This window comes from Trachurus trachurus (genome assembly GCF_905171665.1).
Source record: "Trachurus trachurus genome assembly, chromosome: 3".
NCBI lineage: Eukaryota > Metazoa > Chordata > Actinopteri > Carangiformes > Carangidae > Trachurus > Trachurus trachurus.
In genome coordinates, this window is record NC_139893.1 from 16949476 (window position 1) to 16969555 (window position 20080).

Sequence of the window (20080 nt, forward strand, 5' to 3'; positions counted from 1 at the left end):
TTGACTTTTGTCAACAGAAAGCACTTGATACAAACCGAGGGGGTCCTGCAAAATTACAATTTGCATAATTTATATATTGTATTGTACTTCACCTCAAAAAATCTTTTGTTCTTTCTTTGGTTTTGATCACAGTGGTTTCTTAAGGGCATTCTTCTCCTGCTTCTTCTTCAGTCTGAAAACAATATTTCTGTGGTTTTGAAGTGTGTTTTCCACACTGTTGTGGAAAGTGAAGTCAGCATCTGTTCACTTTCTTGCTAATGTGGAAATCAAAACTTGGTTAGTTTTGTTTGTCTGATTATCACATAGTTACTTTAAGGATTGGAACAAGCCTTTACAAACCCTGGAACATGCAGCTCTCTTAGCCACAACTTCTCTCTGATTGAAATACGCACAAACAAAGTTGTAATTTTACAAATAGTGGCATAAATGTTTATCAAGCTGGTTAAGTGAAGGAAATTCTGCTTCGACACCACATTGAGCGGCCAGAGTAAACGTTGTAGAGATCCATTTAGGTTAAATGAACTCCACGATCCTGCTTAGTACACTGATTAATCCAAGGTTTATTCTAATTTTCCAGTGTCACAGTGATGTGTTTGAAAGTGCAGTAATAAGAACTGCGCTATGAAAACATCTGAGCACAGAGTGAATGGTAAAATAAAAATACAAAACCATATTGTAGTGTTGAACTTTGAGAGATTGTGATCCACACAGTGTTTGGATTTACCGTCCATGTCTTCAGCGTAACATGATTAAGAGGACGTCCAACTCTTTCTTCTTGGACTGCTGAAGGGCAGGCTTAACGTTTTCCACTCATCATCCCGTCTTCCTCTATCCAAACTATTTATCTGCTCTCGCTCTTCATCACTCTTATTATCTGTCTGCAGAATCACACGCTGGTACTAATAACTCTCCACTTCCACCATGAAAATTAAATGACGCCCTCCAGCTGGTTAGTCGAGTTAGATGCCAGACTTATCACCGTCACAGCTGTATGTTCATCTGTGTCAATGGAGGCTGAGACCTCGGCCAACCGTTGCCTTGGTAACTGATTAATTGAGCTTGTGTGGTTTATTAGTCTTTTGGACAGTATGCTTCACAGAATTTGGCTCATTTCTTTAAAGTCCATGATCAGGTAATGATTTACTTATATTAGGGCTAGGGCCACTTTTTTTTTTTACTGTACATGTACTATTACAGGGATCTCCAACACCCAAACCTGAACATTTATTTGCAGTGGACAACAGACATAACTCTATTCTTGGAAAGTTTGTGTCGTATGTGGTCCTGTTTGATTTAATTATGATTCCAATATTTGACACACAAATGAACATGGATGAGATTTGGTAAAAATGACTTTATAACTGACTAGTTTCCAAAACAAATATGCTTTTTCAGCAGTTTTGGTTTGGAGATCAATGTGAGTTGTGATTAAATAGGTGATTAAAAGTCAGTGATATAAGACACAAGAAGCTTTCGGAGGTAGCTCTCGGAGGGAAAAGGGTGTGATGTGTTGTATCGCTGTAAAACAGGCGGTGCTTTTTGAGAACTAGTCCCTCTAATGAATTCTTGCCTGTGATATCTTGTTTCACCCCCTGGAAGTGGGCTCGTTTTTAATAATTATGCAAATGTCTGTTCTTTTTAAATGGTGTCAGCGGTTGCCAGGAGACAGGTGATGGCTGAAAACTTCACCGACTTGAAACTGGTGGTCACTGACAATATTTCACGATAGGTGATAAATGCTACACTTCATCAAAAGTTAGCCAAAGTCTTGAAAGGTCGCGGCTCGTAAGACATTTTCAAAGTGACTTTATTTTCTATTTGTACACTTGTGTGTGCCTTGTTGATAGTGATATCTCTTGTTTGTATGACTTGCGCCTGCAGCAGCTGTGGGGTTAAACATTACCTTAATGACATGAATTTTTAGTAGCACCACCCGCCCACATCTTTGTGTCGCTGCAGGTGAAGCAGCTGAGTTCCCAGTTAATTAACCTAATGGCAGTGGGCTTAGCTGTCTCTCCAGAAGCAGGAGACATGCAGGCGCTAAGTGAAATTAGTCTCCACAGAACCCGGTTAACTCACGATGCTGGATACATAAACAGGGAGATGAAAACAGAACTGCTCACTAATATGGATAAACAACATCTCTTGACATTAAGCAGTGATTGTTTGAGTGAAGAGGAGCCGCAGCTGAGTCTGAGTGCAGTGATTAAGTCTGCGTCATATACAAAGATCTGTAAACACTGACTGAATAGTTGGAGATTACTCGTATGTGCTGGTGACAGCTACGTAGATGTGCGTGTCTGTTAGTGTCTTTTCCAATATCCTGAGCCACTGAGGGAAAAAAGCTTTTTTAAGAAAAAAGTGCAAAGACTATAGAAAGACAGGGAATGTGTACCATCTGTTTGCCCACCAAACTCTCACCTGCTACATATAGCATAGACTGATTTTTGTGTGTGGTGTGTGTGTGTGTGTGTTTGTGTTCCCAGGGGGCTGCAGCGTACCCCGAGAACGAGGACCAGCAGCAGAGACTGCGGGAGGCAGCAGAAGGTCTGCGTGTGGCCACCAACGCTGCTGCTCAGAACGCCATTAAGAAGAAACTGATCAACAGACTGGAGGTCAGTGATGCTGGCAAACACACGTTTACACAATTTTGTGTAACTGCTTCTACAATTAGAGACAAAAATATTAACATCAAAACTAATTTTAAGTGTCACTGTTTCCAGCACCATGTTTGGGACCTTATATCACCCATATCTACATCATCTATAGTGTACAAATGGAGACAACACTGGGCAAGATCAGCCAGGAATAGATGTTGATTTTAGCAGCATGTCTGTCACCATGAAACATCAGGGCTACAGGATTATTTCACTCCTGACTCACTGCCACTTCAAATTACAGTATTCAGCTCATTGACAGGGTTTATGGAGGCACATCTTGTATTAGTTCTACTCCTAGTAATAGCAAGGTTTTTTTTTAAAGTAAATATACTGTAGTAATACATTATGTTTGTATAAATTGGAGAGGTTTTTGCTGTTCTTACACTCGAGCAATAAAATATACAGTACTTGTTAAATAATGTATTTAAATGGCCTACAGAAATGTGTCGCCAATTGACTGTCGTTTAGTTCGATTTTTTCAACGAAAAACAAATCTGTGAAGAAAAATAACAAGACTGTGAGGGATTGTTATTTTTTCCCTTCTTCTGTCTACTTTATGTTTATAACTTTGAGTATCATTAGGCTGATGTGGTGTGTGTACTGTACATGTGTGTACTTGTCTTCATTTGTTTTGTAATCGTTAAAGAAAGAAAAGGGGAAAAAAACTGTACATTTCAAACCCACTCACCTCAAACACCTCAACAATAGAGTATTTTAATGTTCAGTCTCAAAAGCAGAGCTGTGACCTTCAAAATGTTTCTGCTGAAAGAAAGACACTGTTTAATCACATTTTACACTTTGTTGTTTGTGTTTTTTCTGTCTTTTCCTTAGAATGCAGCTAAGCAAGCCGCGGCTGCAGCCACACAGACCATCGCTGCTGCTCAAAATGCTGCTGCTTCCAACAAGAACACTGCTGCTCACCAGCAGCTGGTGCAGAGCTGTAAGGTGAGGATCAATGCTGACTGACAGCAGGCTGCTATTTATTGTTTGATGTCCTTTTTTTTGGTCTTGTTTGTTCTATTTTTTATTATTTATTTTTATTTTCTTCCTTTTAATGAATCATTGAAGATGTTTATCTCCCACTCTTTTCTTTCACACCCTCACTGAGCACTTTTTCATTTGTTTTTCAATGTCACTTGTGCACCCCCAGTGAGATGACTGATGATTTATAAAACAGTATAAAGAAATGTTATTCTGAGGCCTCTAGTTAATCTCTCTCTATACACTGTGTTTTGTGTGTGTGTAGGCAGTGGCTGAGCACATCCCACAGCTTGTCCAGGGAGTCCGCGGCAGTCAGGCCAAACCAGAGGACCTCAGTGCACAACTCGCCCTCATCATCGCCAGTCAGAACTTCCTACAGGTGCAGCACCAACCTGCTCTTACTGTGGCTCCACAATTTCTTGACTTTAGCTGCAGAAAGGGTTGTAAAAACTTTATGTGCCCATAGTCAAACCGAGTAACGTCAATTCTACATTGGAAACTAGGCTGAACAAAGTATAAATAGTATTTCTGTCATGTGGGGAGCCATTAAAAATAGGCCTGTAACCTCTTTTCAGTGGAAGCAGGCTGTTAAAGAACCACTGGTGGGGTGGTATTTTGTGTTTAATGCCTCAGTGGTCCTTTTAGTGTTCCTCAAATACAATAGTGGTGAAATATCTACCACATAATTTGACCTTTGTTCCTTTTTGTTGCCCATAGTAACATTTCCTCAATGCTTTAAGGTGAAATAAACATTTTTATTCTTTTGTAAAAAAAAAAATATATATATATATATATATATATATATTTGAAACAAATTTCCTTATTTCTTTGTGGTCCCTGCAGCCTGGTAGTAAGATGGTGACCTCCGCTAAGTCATCTGTTCCCACGGTGACGGATCAGGCTGCAGCCATGCAACTAGGTCAATGTGCCAAGAACCTGGCTACCTGCCTGGCTGAGCTGAGGACGTCTGCACAGAAGGTAGACACAAAAGGGAGCTCACACACACACACCTACACTCACACACACAATATGCAATATGCATATCAAGTATGCACAAAATCACTGCATTCAAATATGCAAACTACATACAAACAAACCCAACATGCTTAAATAATTCCAGGAAGGCACAGTGCGTCTTGAGATCATGTATAATGAGCATGATGATGAAATCACAGTATGGGCAAAAATATAGCCAACTGTTTATTACAAAGTGTGACAGGGTGCTGTTGAGTAGAGTTCTTGTTTCACTTTGGCGTCCACATTAAATGCAGTGAAGTGTAAACTGCTGTGTTAGAAGGTTTTAAATTGCACACTAGGCATCTGAATTAAGTCACATCAACTCACTTGTGACAATAATTTGATGCATTTTCTTCAACTACAGGATTTACAGCAAATGTATGTTTTTCCTGACAGCACTATTTTTATGTTTTATGTTGGGGATCGCAGCTTCCAGGTGCAAAACATAGGTTGCAAAACATAGGTTAGAAAATGTGTTAGTATTTGAAATTTGAGCTGCAGTAACACTTACTTTGTTTTCCAGGCTCATGAAGCTTGCGGTCCCATGGAGATCGACTCTGCACTCACTGCAATCCAGACCCTGAGAAGTGAGCTGCAGGACGCCAAGCAGGCTGCTGTTAATACCCAACTGAAACCACTACCTGGAGAATCGGTAAGAGACAGTTTAGACGCGTTGATTTTTATATAGACTTGTATAGATTTCATGTGGTGTATTTGCCCCCTTTTCCCTCTGCTTCAGTTGGAGAAGTGTGCTCAGGATCTGGGCAGCACCTCCAAATCAGTGGGATCCTCCATGGCTCAGCTGCTAACCTGTGCTGCACAAGGAAATGAACACTACACAGGTTGGTGCTGTACTGACATTAGTAAAAAATTGTTCTCCCATGGTATCCAGGTGTTGTCCCTTCTATCTGTTTGTCTGAAACTTAGGTAAGACTTGCAATTATTAATCAGTGCAGTCTCTCCTTTTTATAATTCATCTTGTGCAGTCAGCAGCATCTTTTTTTTGCTTTGCAGTACACACTGTGCACAAAGCCTCTTTCTTTTTTCACATGACTGAATTATTTGATGTGATTGAATAATCCAATCCAATTATCCAATATGTGGCATCAGAAGTCAGTTAATATTTTAACTTAAATTGACTGCTATGTAAGATGCATTAGAGCAAAATAAGGCCAGTGACTCTTGTTTTGACTCAGTTTTCATGACCTCGGTTAGAATACAGCACATCGCTCTGAGGAAAACACCCCTACTGACTGCAACATGTTTAACTTTCCTTCAGTAATCTTGTTAACTGCGACATAATATGGTTTCATTCTGCTGTTTTTTTCCCCCTATACCTTTGTTGCTGTGCGCAGGAATAGCAGCCAGGGAAACGGCTCAGGCCCTGAAAACTCTGGCCCAGGCGGCCCGTGGCGTCGCTGCTTCCACCACAGACCCCAGGGCTGCAGCTGCCATGTTGGACTCGGCCCGCGATGTTATGGAGGGCTCAGCGCTTCTCATTCATGAGGCCAAGCAGGCACTGATTTCCCCCGGAGACGCTGAGAGCCAACAGAGGCTGGCACAGGTGAGATGGTTCAGAATTCCTCTGGGGTATGGAGTCATTTTTGTGTTTTTGCTCGTCTGTTCTTTTTAACACTCGCGGGTGACTCTCGACGCTGCAGGCTGGAAAGCTCAGTCTAAACTTCATCCTTCTGTCAGACTTTTAGCACCTGTGCCAACAAGCTAACACCACAATTGTCACCACGGAGACAACTCTGCAGAGTTTTTTTGAAGGTTGTCAAAATCAAAATATACTTGTGAGTCTGAGACTTTTGTTTGCAAGTGCTGAGTCACTTTTAATTCAAGTGTGAATCCTCTGTTTTACATAAAAGGAAGTGACTGTGATGGAGATAGAGACAGCCGACTCTTAGACACTGCAGCACTTCTTTCTGTACTTGTGATGTTTTGCAGAATATTTCCACATGGATAAAGTCTGATCTGGATGAATTTCTACATCTGCTGAGTTCGACATGAAAGTGAACACCTGTCAAACATAGCAAGGGACTCCTGTAATAAACCAGGTGGCATGTTCAGAGGCCAGCTACCTTACTTATTTATGTCTTGTCCTCATTTTTCTCCCCCAAATGATTTAATTATCTTGGTAGCAATGTAGAAAAATTAATAAGGGAATCACAAAAACACGAATTAAGCTGCTTTTCCCTCCTGAAAAAAATACCCTAACATAATACTATGAAATCATTTAAATTTGGTTTGGGACACAAAATTGAATTAAGAGTTTACTGGTTCTTGATTGCATCTCGGTGAACTGCTTCAATAAGGTTATTTCCATATTGTCATAGGCTTCTGCACAACCAAACAGAACAAAAAGATAATATATTGGTTGATGTTTGTAAAAGAAAGGGAAAAAAATAGTGACATCAGCTGTTGGGCACAAGCGTATTTTATAAAGTAGACTTCTCGCATGCAACCAGCTTCCTCTAAACCAGAGCCTACTGTGTTACAGGTGGCCAAGGCTGTGTCTCATTCCCTGAATAACTGCGTCAACTGTCTACCTGGCCAGAAGGATGTGGACATGGCTTTGAAAAGCATTGGGGAGGCCAGCAAGAAGCTGCTCATTGAGACTGTGAGTATGGATGTCGGGTGTTCATACAGGACCAAAACAACACTTGATATCAGTCGACATATGAACATCCTGTCACCTTTCATCCCGAATGTCTTCTTTGTGTCCTCCGTTCAGATCCCTCCATCCTCCAAGTCGTTCCAGGAGGCCCAGAGTGAGCTGAACCAAACTGCAGCAGACCTGAACCAGTCAGCAGGCGATGTGGTCCACGCCTCCAGAGGCTCCAGCAGCCAGCTGGCAGTGGCTTCTGGGAAGTTCGGTCAAGACTTCGATGAGTTCCTGGATGCTGGCATCGAAATGGCTGGGCACACTCAGGTTTGTCTTGTTGTATATATCTTTTTTTTTTTTTACACCGCAATGATTCTTCCATTATGACCTGATGTAATGATTGAGCGTCATTCCAGAAAAAAGATGACCAGGTGCAGGTCATTGGGAACCTGAAGAACATCTCCATGGCTTCTAGCAAGCTGCTGCTCGCTGCCAAGAGTCTCTCTGTGGACCCTGCAGCGGCAAACGCCAAGAACCTGCTATCTGCTGCTGCAAGGTACCACACCCTGCCAATACACAGTCCTAACCAGCGCATTTCTTGATGCATTTATCCACATTTTATACAGAGTTTCTCACAAACACCTGCACTCATCTTCAGGGACTTTGGAGTCATATGTATCTTCTTTTTATTCTATTTGTTCCAGAGCTGTGACTGACAGCATTAACCAGCTGATCACGCTGTGTACACAGCAGGCCCCCGGACAAAAGGAATGTGACAATGCTCTTAGAGAGTTGGAGGTAAATAAAACTGTATCACTTTGTAGTGGAAGATCCAGGAATCATGTCAACAAATGATTGGTTTAATACCCCCATTTAATCCTGATCACATTTTAATTGGGGTTTATTGACCACAGACCATCTGTATCATGTCCAAACAAGGAATAATAATTGTTGCGACGATTCTCTCTGGTGCTATCCACTGAGAGTAACAGTAAATAACCTGAGGAATCCTCTCAAATAAACTCAAACACCGTATGCACACTTGTCTCTCAGGCTGTCAGAGGAATGCTGGACAACCCCAATGAGCCCATCAGTGACCTCTCCTACTTTGATTGTATTGAAAGTGTGATGGAGAACTCCAAGGTAGGGCTTCACATCAAACGGCCAAGTGATTAAAACACTGGACACTCGGCACGCAGAGCTTTGCATCTAAAGAAATTCTCCCTCTGCTGGTGCTCTGTCCAGGTCCTCGGAGAGTCCATGGCAGGTATTTCACAAAACTGCAAGACCGGAGATGTGCCTGCGTTTGGAGACTGTGTGGGATCAGCCTCGAAGGCCCTGTGTGGCCTCACTGAAGCTGCGGGACAGGTACATTGGAGATATGTCCTATTGAGTGGTTCCATTTAGGTAGGAGTGATGCTGGTGTGCATTGGTGACAAGTGTTATTTCTGCCCAGGCTGCCTATCTGGTGGGCGTGTCTGATCCCAACAGTCAGGCAGGGCACCAGGGGTTGGTCGACCCCATCCAGTTTGCCAAAGCCAATCAGGCGATCCAGATGGCCTGTCAGAACCTCGTGGACCCAGACAGCAGTCCCTCCCAGGTAAACGCACCTATGACATTCTCTGTCAATAAATCAACATTATTGTCGGGTTAGGGGTTTTTCAACACCGGTTGTACATTCCTTAGCTTCTCTGCAGATGTGTGGTTTTATGTGGTTTATTATTTGTTTTATGATCACAGATTATCTTATATTAACCATGAATAAAATAATATCCTTGACTTATATTTCAATCATCATAATCATCATTTTACACATTTAAATGAAGCCAGTTCCTTTTGTGTAACACTATCATTGTTGAAAATGCAGAACCAATTCAGAGCAGTCGCTGAATCTTCTGCAGAAATTAATATTTTGAAACTGACAGTCTTCCTTTTGTACCTCTCGAAATAGTACAATGTTCTGTGCAAACGTCTGATACAAACATGTCCAACTGTTTTTGTAGCTAGACGCCTTCACTCCGGGTGTGAAAGTCTAATATTTACCTCATTATCACCTTATTTTTCTCAACAGTATTCGTTGAAACTGACGATAATTATAAGCCCCCTGCATGCGATCTCACATAAATCAGTTCTCAGCTCGCCAGTCTATAGCAGAGGTTTCAGGGAAGGTGCTTGTTTTTGGAATGGATAATAGCTTTTAGTATATACAGTATAAATGTCAGTAGTCAAAACACTAGACTCTCAGCCTCAGTGTGTTTATATGTGCGGCATGACACAAGTACTGAGCACTTGATGACTGCGTCGTCATCTGCAAAAGGACTATTCAGATTAAATCTCAATTTCTGATTGAACATTTTGGTGTTTATCATGCGGCAGGTGCTCTCTGCAGCCACCATTGTTGCTAAGCACACCTCAGCTCTGTGCAACGCCTGCCGCCTGGCTTCCTCCAAGACGACCAACCCAGTTGCCAAGAGACACTTTGTCCAGTCTGCCAAAGAGGTGGCGAACAGCACGGCCAACTTGGTAAAAACTATCAAGGTAGGTTTCCTCTGTTGGTCTCGTGACAACAATGGCTCTGTCCCCTTATTAGACACAGTTAAGACTTTGATAGTGTTGGATTCTGGGGCATTTGCGACTCATTTCAGCTCAAAATTGTTTCGTAGATTTCTGTCAAACTTCTGCCAAGGAATGTATGTCTTGACACTCGGGTGTTCCCCTTCCCCCTGCAGGCCTTGGATGGAGATTTCTCAGATGAGAACAGGAACAGGTGTCGAGTGGCCACGACTCCGCTGATCGAGGCTGTGGAAAACCTTACAATATTTGCTTCCAACCCAGAGTTTGCCAGTGTCCCTGCTCAAATCAGCCGCGAGGTACGCCCAGTATTTATAGACAGCTATTACTATTATTGTTATTATGTCAAAACCAAACGTGCATGTGCAAGATGTCCACAACTGTCTCTGTCTCTCCATAGGGTGCTGTGGCCCAGGAGCCGATCCTCCAGTCAGCATGCTCCATGCTTGACAGCTCCACACACCTGCTCAGGACTGCACGCTCCCTGGTTATCAACCCCAAAGACCCGCCCACATGGTCGGTGCTGGCCGGTCACTCACGCACCGTCTCCGACTCCATCAAGAGTCTCATCACGGCCATCAGGTTAGTGAACAAAAAATACACACACGAGAAGAGGAAAGTCTTTTACGTCATTTTTCCATTTTGTATTTACAGCTACGGTCACATCATTAGACAAATTCAAAGTCCTTAAAAAAGTGATTTCAAAGTTCTGTACCGTGGTGTGTGACAAGTGCTCGGTCTTAAAACTCCCCAGCTTTCATTTTTAATCTCTTCTTTCACACCTTTTGTACCTGACCTTAATCAGAACAAAACTGATGCCCACGAGGAACTAATTCCCTGTGTCAAATGAGCTGAATGTTAAGGTTCCTGCATGGCTCAGAACATCTGCACATTAGCATTCACTCGCAGCAGGCTTTGCATCTCTTTCAACGCTCATGCCCTTATCACAGTCTCCCTTTTAAGACTGCTAAATTGAATGCTGGGAGTTTGGCCCGGGCCTTTTAATGGTATTGGCTGATACACTGCGGTGCCATTGAACATAAATAGGAATGGACGCTGCCCTGCAGGAAGACCTCATACTCTGTTAGTCTCATTAAACACAAAGGTGAAGTTTTTTATTTTTTATTTTTTAATGCCAGTGTTCCGTCATGCAGGGATATCGATGTTTAACTAAACTTATTCTACCCATGAGGCCACTGCCTCAGAGCACTCAGAGGCTTCAAAACTAATTTGGCTGCACAACTTGACGTCCCCTCTGAAGTGAAGGGACCAGACCCCACAGGCCTCATTTAAGGAGATGAGACCTAAACAGCAAAGAGTTATAGTAGAGATGTTATAGAGACGCCCTGGAAACCTGTGTGTGTTTTAGTGTTAAGTTAACATCCCCCCTTCTTTTCTCTCTTCCTGTGTGTGATGTTATTTTTTCATGGCCTGTGTCTTTCCTCCCCCGCCCGTACATCATCCTTCCACCTTTTACTCTCATTCTTGTTTCCGACCATTTTCCTGCTTTCTGTTTCTCCTGTTTGCCTGCTCCCTGTTTTATTCTCAGGGACAAGGCTCCGGGCCAGCGGGAATGCGACTTCTCAATTGATAACATCAACAAATGTATCCGGGACATTGAGCAGGCCTCTCTGGCAGCAGTCAGCCAAAACTTACCCAGCAGGGATGACATCTCACTGGAAGTAAGAAATCATTAGAAAATTTACTCAACATGTGTAACTTTCTCTGTTTGCATTACTCTCTGTCCTCATGTCCTTGTCTGGTTGTTTATCCCAATCTCAAATTTTTAAGTTGATCATTATCTCTACAGTAGGTCAGCTGAATGTCATGTGATGGAGTTGGACATTCCCTGTTGGTGTTTTGACTCTTTCAAAATGAATTGGTGCAAACAATTTCTATAGGGGGGTGTTGACAGTTAGATGTAGAGACGTTCTGGACAAGATATTAAACCTATATTTGATTATTCTGCCAGTTTCAGCCCACTCTCTTCCTCCGTTCTCTTACTAACAATATTTTAAACTTGTTCTATCGTCTGGCTTTAGAAACAGAAATAGGATATGCAACGCGCTTCATTGGGAATTCGTCTGTATTAAAATTCTCTATATGTGAGCACAGAGAGGAGGAGAAGCAAAAAGAAAAAGGGCTGAAACCAGCTGACACAAGACAGAATGTAAATATGACACGACACTGTCACTGTCTGCTTTTCAGTTTCAACTAGACAGACATACTCCAGGCTTTGACTTAGTCTTGTGGCTCCCTTTGAAATTACAGATCTATTATTGGTGGTTTTAATTAGGTCTCTGTCCATTGTAGGTCACAAACAACCAAGGGATTTGAAGTCATTAAAAAAAACACATTTCATTCAGCGTATTTCATCATTTCAACATGATCTGATCTAAAATCTCATGACCATTCGTCAGATTTTACAAATGCAGAACGAGTCCTAGTCCTAGTGCAACACTTTGCATTAAAAGGATTTAAGCTCACATAGAAGAACTCGGAATAGCTCCTGAACAGATTTCTCATTGGGTTTTTCATCTAATTTACTTGAATACACCTCTGTCTCCCATAAAAAGCAACACAAAAAACTCATTTCTTTTTTATTTCTTCTCTTAGGCGCTACAAGAGCAGCTGACGTCCACTGTGCAGGAAATTGGCCACCTAATTGACCCCATTTCCACCGCTGCCAGGGGCGAAGCTTCCCAACTAGGACACAAGGTATATAGGGCAGCGAGTTAATTACTTCACTTTAATGCTGTAACTGTGGAGCAACACAGTGATACTTCTAGCAGCAATACCCAGCGATGATGACAGGATTTCATATTTACTTACATAAGAAGTGGATGATATTAACCAAACTAATATTACCATTAGTATTACTTCATTTATCTAATGATGAAATATCTAATGATGATGCTTTCCTAAATCATACATTGTTCAGATGGTAAAAATGTTGGCTTTTTGATACCATTGAACTCACTTAGAGCTACCTGTAGCCAAAGGATCCTCTCTCTGTATATAAAGTTTCCGGTTGTGAATAATGTAACATTTGGTTATTAAAAACTTTCACTGTTTGCCTCAGGTGACACAACTGGCTGGTTACTTTGAACCGCTGATTATAGCCTCTGTGGGTGTGGCATCCAAGCTGCACGACCACCAGCTGCAAATGACTTTCCTGGACCAAACTAAGACCCTGGCCGAGTCCGCCCTGCAGATGCTCTATGCCGCCAAGGAGGGTGGCGGAAACCGAAAGGTATGACCAGTTTGTGCTCCATTTAATCCCAGATCCAACCACATTTGTTAGAGATAACGGGAACACATTTGTTGACAACATACATCTGTAAATATATGACGTGTGTGTGCTGTGCTTCACAGGCATCCCACACCCACGATGCCATAGCAGAGGCCGCCCAACTCATGAAAGAGGCCGTTGATGATATCATGATGACGCTGAACGAGGCTGCCAGTGAAGTGGGAATGGTGGGAGGAATGGTGGAGTCCATTGCAGATGCCATGGCCAAGGTGACTCACAGGGTGTCTCATGATGCTCGGGTGCAGGGTAAACAATGGTGATCAGAATACACAGTATAGTTTTTATAGTGTCTGCACAAATTCGATTTGCCCTTGAGCTTTGGCAGTCGTGGGTTGAATAAACATTCCCTCTCTGGTTCTAGACTAAGATTTTACTGCCGCTGCAGGCAAACGCCACCGACTACTTTTCTCCATCAGCAGTAGCCAAGCACGGTGGTCCTGACACTGTTATCTATATTTTTCTGAGAGTGTTCCCAGCATAAAAATAATCCCTTTATTGTATTCTGAGTGTGTCCTCCCAGATCAGCACCCCTGAAAATTTCCAGACAAAAGTATTTGTGAGGCATCCTGACCACATGCCCAACTGTAGAGATGGGCATTATACTGTAGAGATGATGTTTATTCAGAGCCAGATCCCGTCCAAGTCGGTGTTTAGTTTCACTGGAGTCACTACTGTATGATGCAGCAGTTGGTGGTTTATTGATATATTGATTGACAGCTCTCCTGTGATTAGTCATGTATGTATTTTATTTTGGTAATCAGATGGCTGCAAAATAATAATTGCCCCCACATTGTCCTCATATTGCTCTCAACAACTCTGCTAAAGGACAGTGTGAACTTGGTTCCAGAAATTTGGCGAACGTGTTCAACAGAACAGATTCTGCTTTGAGAGGGGCCACAGCGGTAAAAGCCAAAACGCTGCAAATAAAACAAGCAGGATGAATTGGTTGAAAGTTGAAAACTGGCAGGGAGACAAATGTTTTTCATCTTTGTCCGGGATGTTACAGGTTTTTTTTTTCAAGGGTGTTTGTACAGTAATTTTCTAATCAAAAGTTCCCATTTTTCTTCTGTTTCCGTCATGATCCTGTTGCAGTGTGTAACATCTCGATTACAACCACGCTGTCTCCCAGGCACCATAAAAAGTCACCGATTAATATATTCATAAGAAAATCACAGGGTATTGAAGCAGGAGAAAAATGACCATCAACACAGCTACTCTCAGCGAGTGTCTTTCCAATTAACAGTCAGACTATTGGCAAACACAGACGGTGTGGAGCAGGAATAAGCCTTTTATCTCAGGTACAGACACAGAGCAGCCTTAACTAATTACATCCCTTGTCGCCTTCCTGCAAGGGTGAGAAAGTGCCTCAGGTGTGGGTCAGCGGAGGGAGCAGCATCTGTGCACCAACACTGTGTAGAATGTGTCATGAAAGCGGCTCACTGTGGGACAGCGTGATGTGGACGTAGGTGTGTGTTTGTCCTGCGTGTCACTCGGTGTGCACATTAGCAGCTGATTTAAAAAGAGATAATCCTCCTCGGTCCATCAACATAATGGTCACTGTGGTTTGGACAGAGGGGATTTACTGTAAAAAGCCCTTTTTGCTGAACTGTTAGTCACTTCGTCAGATTCCAAGGTGTCGCTTCGCTCAGCAGGCGAAGCAAGAATCGTGTACTTGCGATATCGCAGACTCTTTTCAGTACCAACATGTTTTTCCAACATGTCGTCATCCCTCTCTTCTCCTCAGCTCAGATGTGTCGCTGAGCACAGTCTAATTTAGTAGAAATGCTCAGGAAAAAAAAACAAAACTAATGCATTCACTGCAAGCTGGTGATCAGACGGGTTTTTTTTTGAGTTGATGCTAGTTGTAAGCTGTAATTATAGACTGGATCTGGTAGATAATTTATAATGAGTGTTTAGCATTCATGCTGAGTGTTTATTGGAATATAAAATTGCATTAATGTTGGTTCAGCTTATGCCTGCACACCTGGCAGATAAACTATAATTGAGGGGTAGATTAGATTAAACATGTCGCTGCTGAAGGAGTGAATGGTTGATTGTCTTCATGTTTGAGGATGTTTATACCTTTTTGTGAAGGACAAACCAATGATGCCTGACATGGAATGGCAATGCTGTTTTTAATTGTGTGTTTGTGTGTGTGTGTTTTTTTTTTTTTAGTTGGATGAAGGTACACCGCCTGAACCCGAGGGCTCATTTGTGGATTACCAGACCAGTATGGTGAAGTACTCCAAAGGCATCGCGGTCACTGCTCAGGAAATGGTAAATCGTCAACAAAAAAAAACAGTTTACACTTTTGAAACATTTTGGAAATATAACTGTGAGATAATTAATAATTCATTTACAGGACATATTTCACTAATCTGTTTGAGTCTCCCAACCTGTGTACAGTATGACAAACCATAATGTATCTGTTTGGTGCCAATTCACCATCTACATGTAAAATATCTAGTGGCAGCCACCTGCTTTATTAAGACCACTTTCTAGAAACACATTAGGCAATGCCCCTGTCCTTTGACACAACAAACATGTGTGGTTATTTAGATAAGAAGCAGGATAGGTGGATTTAATAGTACACACATTTACTTGTTTTGTCACAAAGCACATTATTGTTAAAGGTATTCAATGTGACTACCAGGATGTGTTTACACAATGTGACAAAGCAGACATCGATCCCTGAAGTGAATCTCAGTGTAACGTTTTTAGTTTGGATTGACAGTCGGTGTGCTTCTGTTTCTCAGATGACCAAATCAGTGACATGTCCAGACGAGCTGGGAGGGCTGGCCTCTCAGGTGACCGTGGACTACAGCCAGTTGGCCGTCCAGGGTCGACTGGCTGCTTACACAGCTGAGCCAGAGGAGGTGAGGAGATAGATCATCTAACACCTGATACAGTCTGACAGATTTATCCTTTCAACCATATTTTTTAGTGCACTACATACAGTTGCACGCATGTGTAAAAAAAAAAAAAAAGAAGTGATTTTACGATCCAGTGGAGACATGCTCTTTGAAAACATGATTTTATTGAGTGCTGCCTTTTATCCAGATCGGCTTCCAGATCAAAACTCGAGTGCAGGAGCTCGGACACGGCTGCATCTTCCTGGTCCAGAAGGCCGGGGCTCTGCAGATCACCCCCTCTGACGGCTTCACTAAGCGAGAGCTCATTGATTGTGCCCGTGCAGTCACAGAGAAGGTATCATCCATTCACTGGAGCTTCGGCTCACAATTTTTTTGCCAAGTTATCACCTTGTCATTCAGTTATTTTTTAACTACACTTTATCTTTTGTTTTCTTCTACATCTGTCTTAAGATCTTAATTGTCTCCTGCTGATCTTCACCACTACTGAAGCAACACTGATAGACTATTGATTACAGTTTTCACGTTATTACCAGTTCACTCAGGGCTTGAAGATCTCCTGCTCAGACTCGTATGATTCAAGTGTTGTTCCCTGGAATAAGGAAGAAAAGATTTTCTAGCTGTGTGATTTACAACAAGTAACTCCAGTGCCATCATATTAAATATATAAGATGGTTATAGTGCGAGAATTTGTTTATATTGAATTTTTGCACCATTTATTAAAGCATTTTGGAAGAGAGCCGTTTGCCACAGGCATGTTTACACTTCAAAGGGAAAATACATTACTCCACAGTCTGGTTTAATAATTCACGCTCAAGTATTGCACAGATCACATTCAGTCAGTCCAGCAACATTGTAAAGTCTGTCATAACAAATGAATTTATCTCAAGGCAACAGGAGTTCTTCTTATGCTGAACATCTGTATGATTAGAAGAGCTCAGGTGTTCTCTGTGTAACATGGCAGCCTTGTTCTGTTCTGAGCGTGAAGTCCATTTTTTGTGAAGTGAAAGTCAAGAAGAGTCTGTTTATCAATTCCTGCTGCCTCTCAGGCATCTGCGAGGAAAACGAATTGAGAGGAAACCAGTTTGACATGAGCTCATTCCACTGAGTGAGTGATGTTGTGCGTTGTGCTCTGAACCGACGTGGTATTTTGCTGCCACAGCAGATTTCTGAATCCTCTCGCGACCGACTAGTGTGCCCGGCTTCTCAATTGAATGCATTGTTTATCATTTTCCCAGGCATATCACAAACAATGCGAGATGGACATGCTCATCAGTCTGTTGATTTTCTTTCCGCTCCGTTTTGACCAATGAAGGAGTGTTGTTCATCTCTGTGTTGGCTCAACCTCACCTGTCTGTTCTTGTGGTGTCGTGTCGTCCGTGTCCTCAGGTGTCCTTGGTGCTTTCAGCCCTGCAGGCAGGCAACAAGGGCACACAGGCTTGCATCACAGCAGCCAGCGCCGTCTCTGGCATCATCGCTGATCTGGACACCACCATCATGTTTGCCTCTGCTGGTACACTGAACGCAGAGAATGATGAGTCCTTCGCTGACCACAGGTGAGAGCTGCTTGATGATTCTGTTTCAGTTTAAATAAACAGCTGTGCAAGACCTGGGCAGGTCTACTCGTACAAGACCCGACTGGAGTCTGAAATCCGCCCTCCGGTTATTTTTCTTCCGAAACTGACATGTTGACGTATTAACTGGCGAACAGGAAGGAAATCTCTGGAGGTAGAAACCACAAATTACCCTCAGGGTTTGAAAGATGGAGGAAGTGTCCCATCTCTGACTGTCCTTGCTCATAGACTAAAGACTTCACTCTAAAGCAGGACTTCAGCAAAAGATTTAGGAGGAGGAAATTATTCTGGTTATATTCCACATTGTTGTACAAATGTTAAACTTTAAAAGTGTCCAGAATCAAGTGAGTTGAGTTAAACTTCATCAGCCTCATTATTTTTGAATGAACTGAGTTCAAAGAGATGCACATCTAACGATCCAAGACAAGACTTGGCACATTACATGCTGCTATGACCAGGAATCATTACTGCACATCCTTACAGATAATTGTTAGTGAAATGGTGCTGTACCTCACTGAAGAATCATGAAAGCACAAATGTAAAGAAGTCCTGTCCTTAACTCGACATAACTCGTAATAACACAAACCGGTTTCGACGGTCAGTCTTCGTCAGTGTGTGACGAAGACTGACCGTCAAAACCGGTTTGTGTGATTAGCCTGTCTGTACCAGTGAGGTGTTAAAGTGATTAGAAGGATACTGAGTGTTGCTGGCTTCTTTTTCTTTTTGATTGTTTGCTGGCCGAGCACCTCCAGACTTTTTCCTTCTTTTGAGTGTGCACACTCTTACTACTTCTGTAAAAAAAAACGAATACATCTGGGTCAAGAGAAGGTTCAGTAGTAGTGGTTTAATGACAGCCACCTTAAAGGCCTGTGGTACATAACCTGTGACTAGATTCATTTGGTTCAACATAGAAATGTTAACTAAGGGGAAAACATCCTTGAGCAGTCTTGTTGGAACTGGGCCAAGCCGACATGTAGATGATTTAGAAGAGGTAATTGCAGAAGTTAAATCTGACAGGTCAATGGGGAGAGAAGCTGGTCAAGTGCTTCTAAGGAGACTGTATTTTGTAGTGTGCTACTGCCAACTTTGCTCTAATATTTAAAAGAAAGTTAAGAAATCATTACTGCTGAGAGTTGGGGGGGGGGGGGGGGGGGCATAGCTCAACAGCACCATGGTCCTTAGTCAGCCTAGCTGCAGTGTTAAAGAGGAACCTAGGATTGTTCTTATTCTTTTCTATTAAGGATGAATAATATGCGCTTCTAGCCTTACCAAATTATTTTTTATATATTAATAAACTAGGGCGGATTGTGAGATTGTCTGCAACTTCAGTGGTTGGTGGAGACTCAAAACCACTAGCAGTCATTGTTGCTGCTGCAGTAAGACATCTACATAACGGCTTCAGTGACTGAGGGAACATTTCTGTCTTCTCTCTCAGGGAAAACATTTTGAAGACGGCCAAAGCTCTGGTCGAAGACACAAAGATGCTGGTGTCCGGTGCAGCTTCCGGTCAGGACAAGTTGGCGCAGGCCGCCCAGTCCTCCGCCAAAACCATTACCCAGCTCACAGATGTTGTCAAACTGGGAGCTGCCAGCATTGGCTCAGACGACCCGGAGACACAGGTGAGCCGATCCCGTTTCTCTTCCATTTCTTCTCTGTTTGTCCTTTATTCAACGCGTCTGTTATCGCGAGAAATTATTGGAAGAGTGAGCCGTGAATGGCGGTGACCTTTCGTAGTTTTGTCTCTTTTTTTTGTTCCAGAATGTACTGTGATAAATGTGCGTCTCTTTGTGTGTCCTTTCTCTAGGTGGTTCTGATAAATGCTGTCAAAGATGTGGCCAAGGCGCTGGCTGAGCTCATTAGTGCCACCAAGTGTGCCGCTGGCAAAGCAGCAGATGATCCATCCATGTACCAGCTGAAGAGCGCTGCCAAGGTGAGGGGATCAGGGAGTCTGCAATTTAAAAAAAAAATCTATGGCATCTAATTTAAAGGACTCCAGTGTGCTTGGATCCAGTTAAATATGGTGCACATCTTTTTCTGCTTTAGTAATCTTTACAGTAAGATATACCTCTAAGAAAACAAATCATTAATGCTATTTTTTTTCCCTAAGTGGTAAATATATCATTAAATTATGATAATAGTCTTGTTTTCTCTTGTAACTGATTTAAAAAAGGTCCATTCAAGATTTCAATGAAAATCAATATCTCCGCCTGCAGTATGTATGTGTAGCAGACATCCTCCTCCTTCCTCAGGCAGGGTCATTAATCAGCTCCAGCAGGACTCCTGTTCTTATGAAACCCTGTTCTCACATGAGTTGAATAATCTCGGTGATGTAAATAAGCAGCAAAACGTTGAGGATGACAGGAAACTTGGATGTCTCTAACCGGGATAAATCAACTGAATGCTTTTCTCCAACACATACGCAGTGTAACATTTCCGAACCACACTTCATAATCTGAACATGACACTGCTCACTGCTCATTACCACC

General features: G+C 42.4%; 1 protein-coding gene across 1 annotated transcript in view; it reads left to right on the forward strand.

Moving 5' to 3' along the window:
- LOC311008115 (talin-2-like) overlaps nucleotides 1-20080 on the forward strand; it is a 69774-nt gene that overhangs the window by 39721 nt on the left and 9973 nt on the right. Inside the window, exons 12-38 of the mRNA XM_084001550.1 lie at nucleotides 2487-2615; nucleotides 3492-3605; nucleotides 3907-4020; nucleotides 4485-4619; nucleotides 5182-5310; nucleotides 5398-5500; nucleotides 6014-6222; nucleotides 7162-7281; nucleotides 7396-7593; nucleotides 7683-7822; nucleotides 7971-8064; nucleotides 8320-8409; nucleotides 8512-8634; nucleotides 8723-8866; nucleotides 9643-9804; nucleotides 9996-10136; nucleotides 10238-10419; nucleotides 11387-11519; nucleotides 12454-12555; nucleotides 12920-13090; nucleotides 13213-13359; nucleotides 15326-15427; nucleotides 15907-16026; nucleotides 16211-16357; nucleotides 17410-17576; nucleotides 19030-19213; nucleotides 19399-19524. Coding sequence (XP_083857676.1) covers nucleotides 2487-2615; nucleotides 3492-3605; nucleotides 3907-4020; nucleotides 4485-4619; nucleotides 5182-5310; nucleotides 5398-5500; nucleotides 6014-6222; nucleotides 7162-7281; nucleotides 7396-7593; nucleotides 7683-7822; nucleotides 7971-8064; nucleotides 8320-8409; nucleotides 8512-8634; nucleotides 8723-8866; nucleotides 9643-9804; nucleotides 9996-10136; nucleotides 10238-10419; nucleotides 11387-11519; nucleotides 12454-12555; nucleotides 12920-13090; nucleotides 13213-13359; nucleotides 15326-15427; nucleotides 15907-16026; nucleotides 16211-16357; nucleotides 17410-17576; nucleotides 19030-19213; nucleotides 19399-19524 — 3726 coding nt within the window. The remainder of the gene's footprint in view (nucleotides 1-2486; nucleotides 2616-3491; nucleotides 3606-3906; nucleotides 4021-4484; nucleotides 4620-5181; nucleotides 5311-5397; nucleotides 5501-6013; nucleotides 6223-7161; nucleotides 7282-7395; nucleotides 7594-7682; nucleotides 7823-7970; nucleotides 8065-8319; nucleotides 8410-8511; nucleotides 8635-8722; nucleotides 8867-9642; nucleotides 9805-9995; nucleotides 10137-10237; nucleotides 10420-11386; nucleotides 11520-12453; nucleotides 12556-12919; nucleotides 13091-13212; nucleotides 13360-15325; nucleotides 15428-15906; nucleotides 16027-16210; nucleotides 16358-17409; nucleotides 17577-19029; nucleotides 19214-19398; nucleotides 19525-20080) is intronic.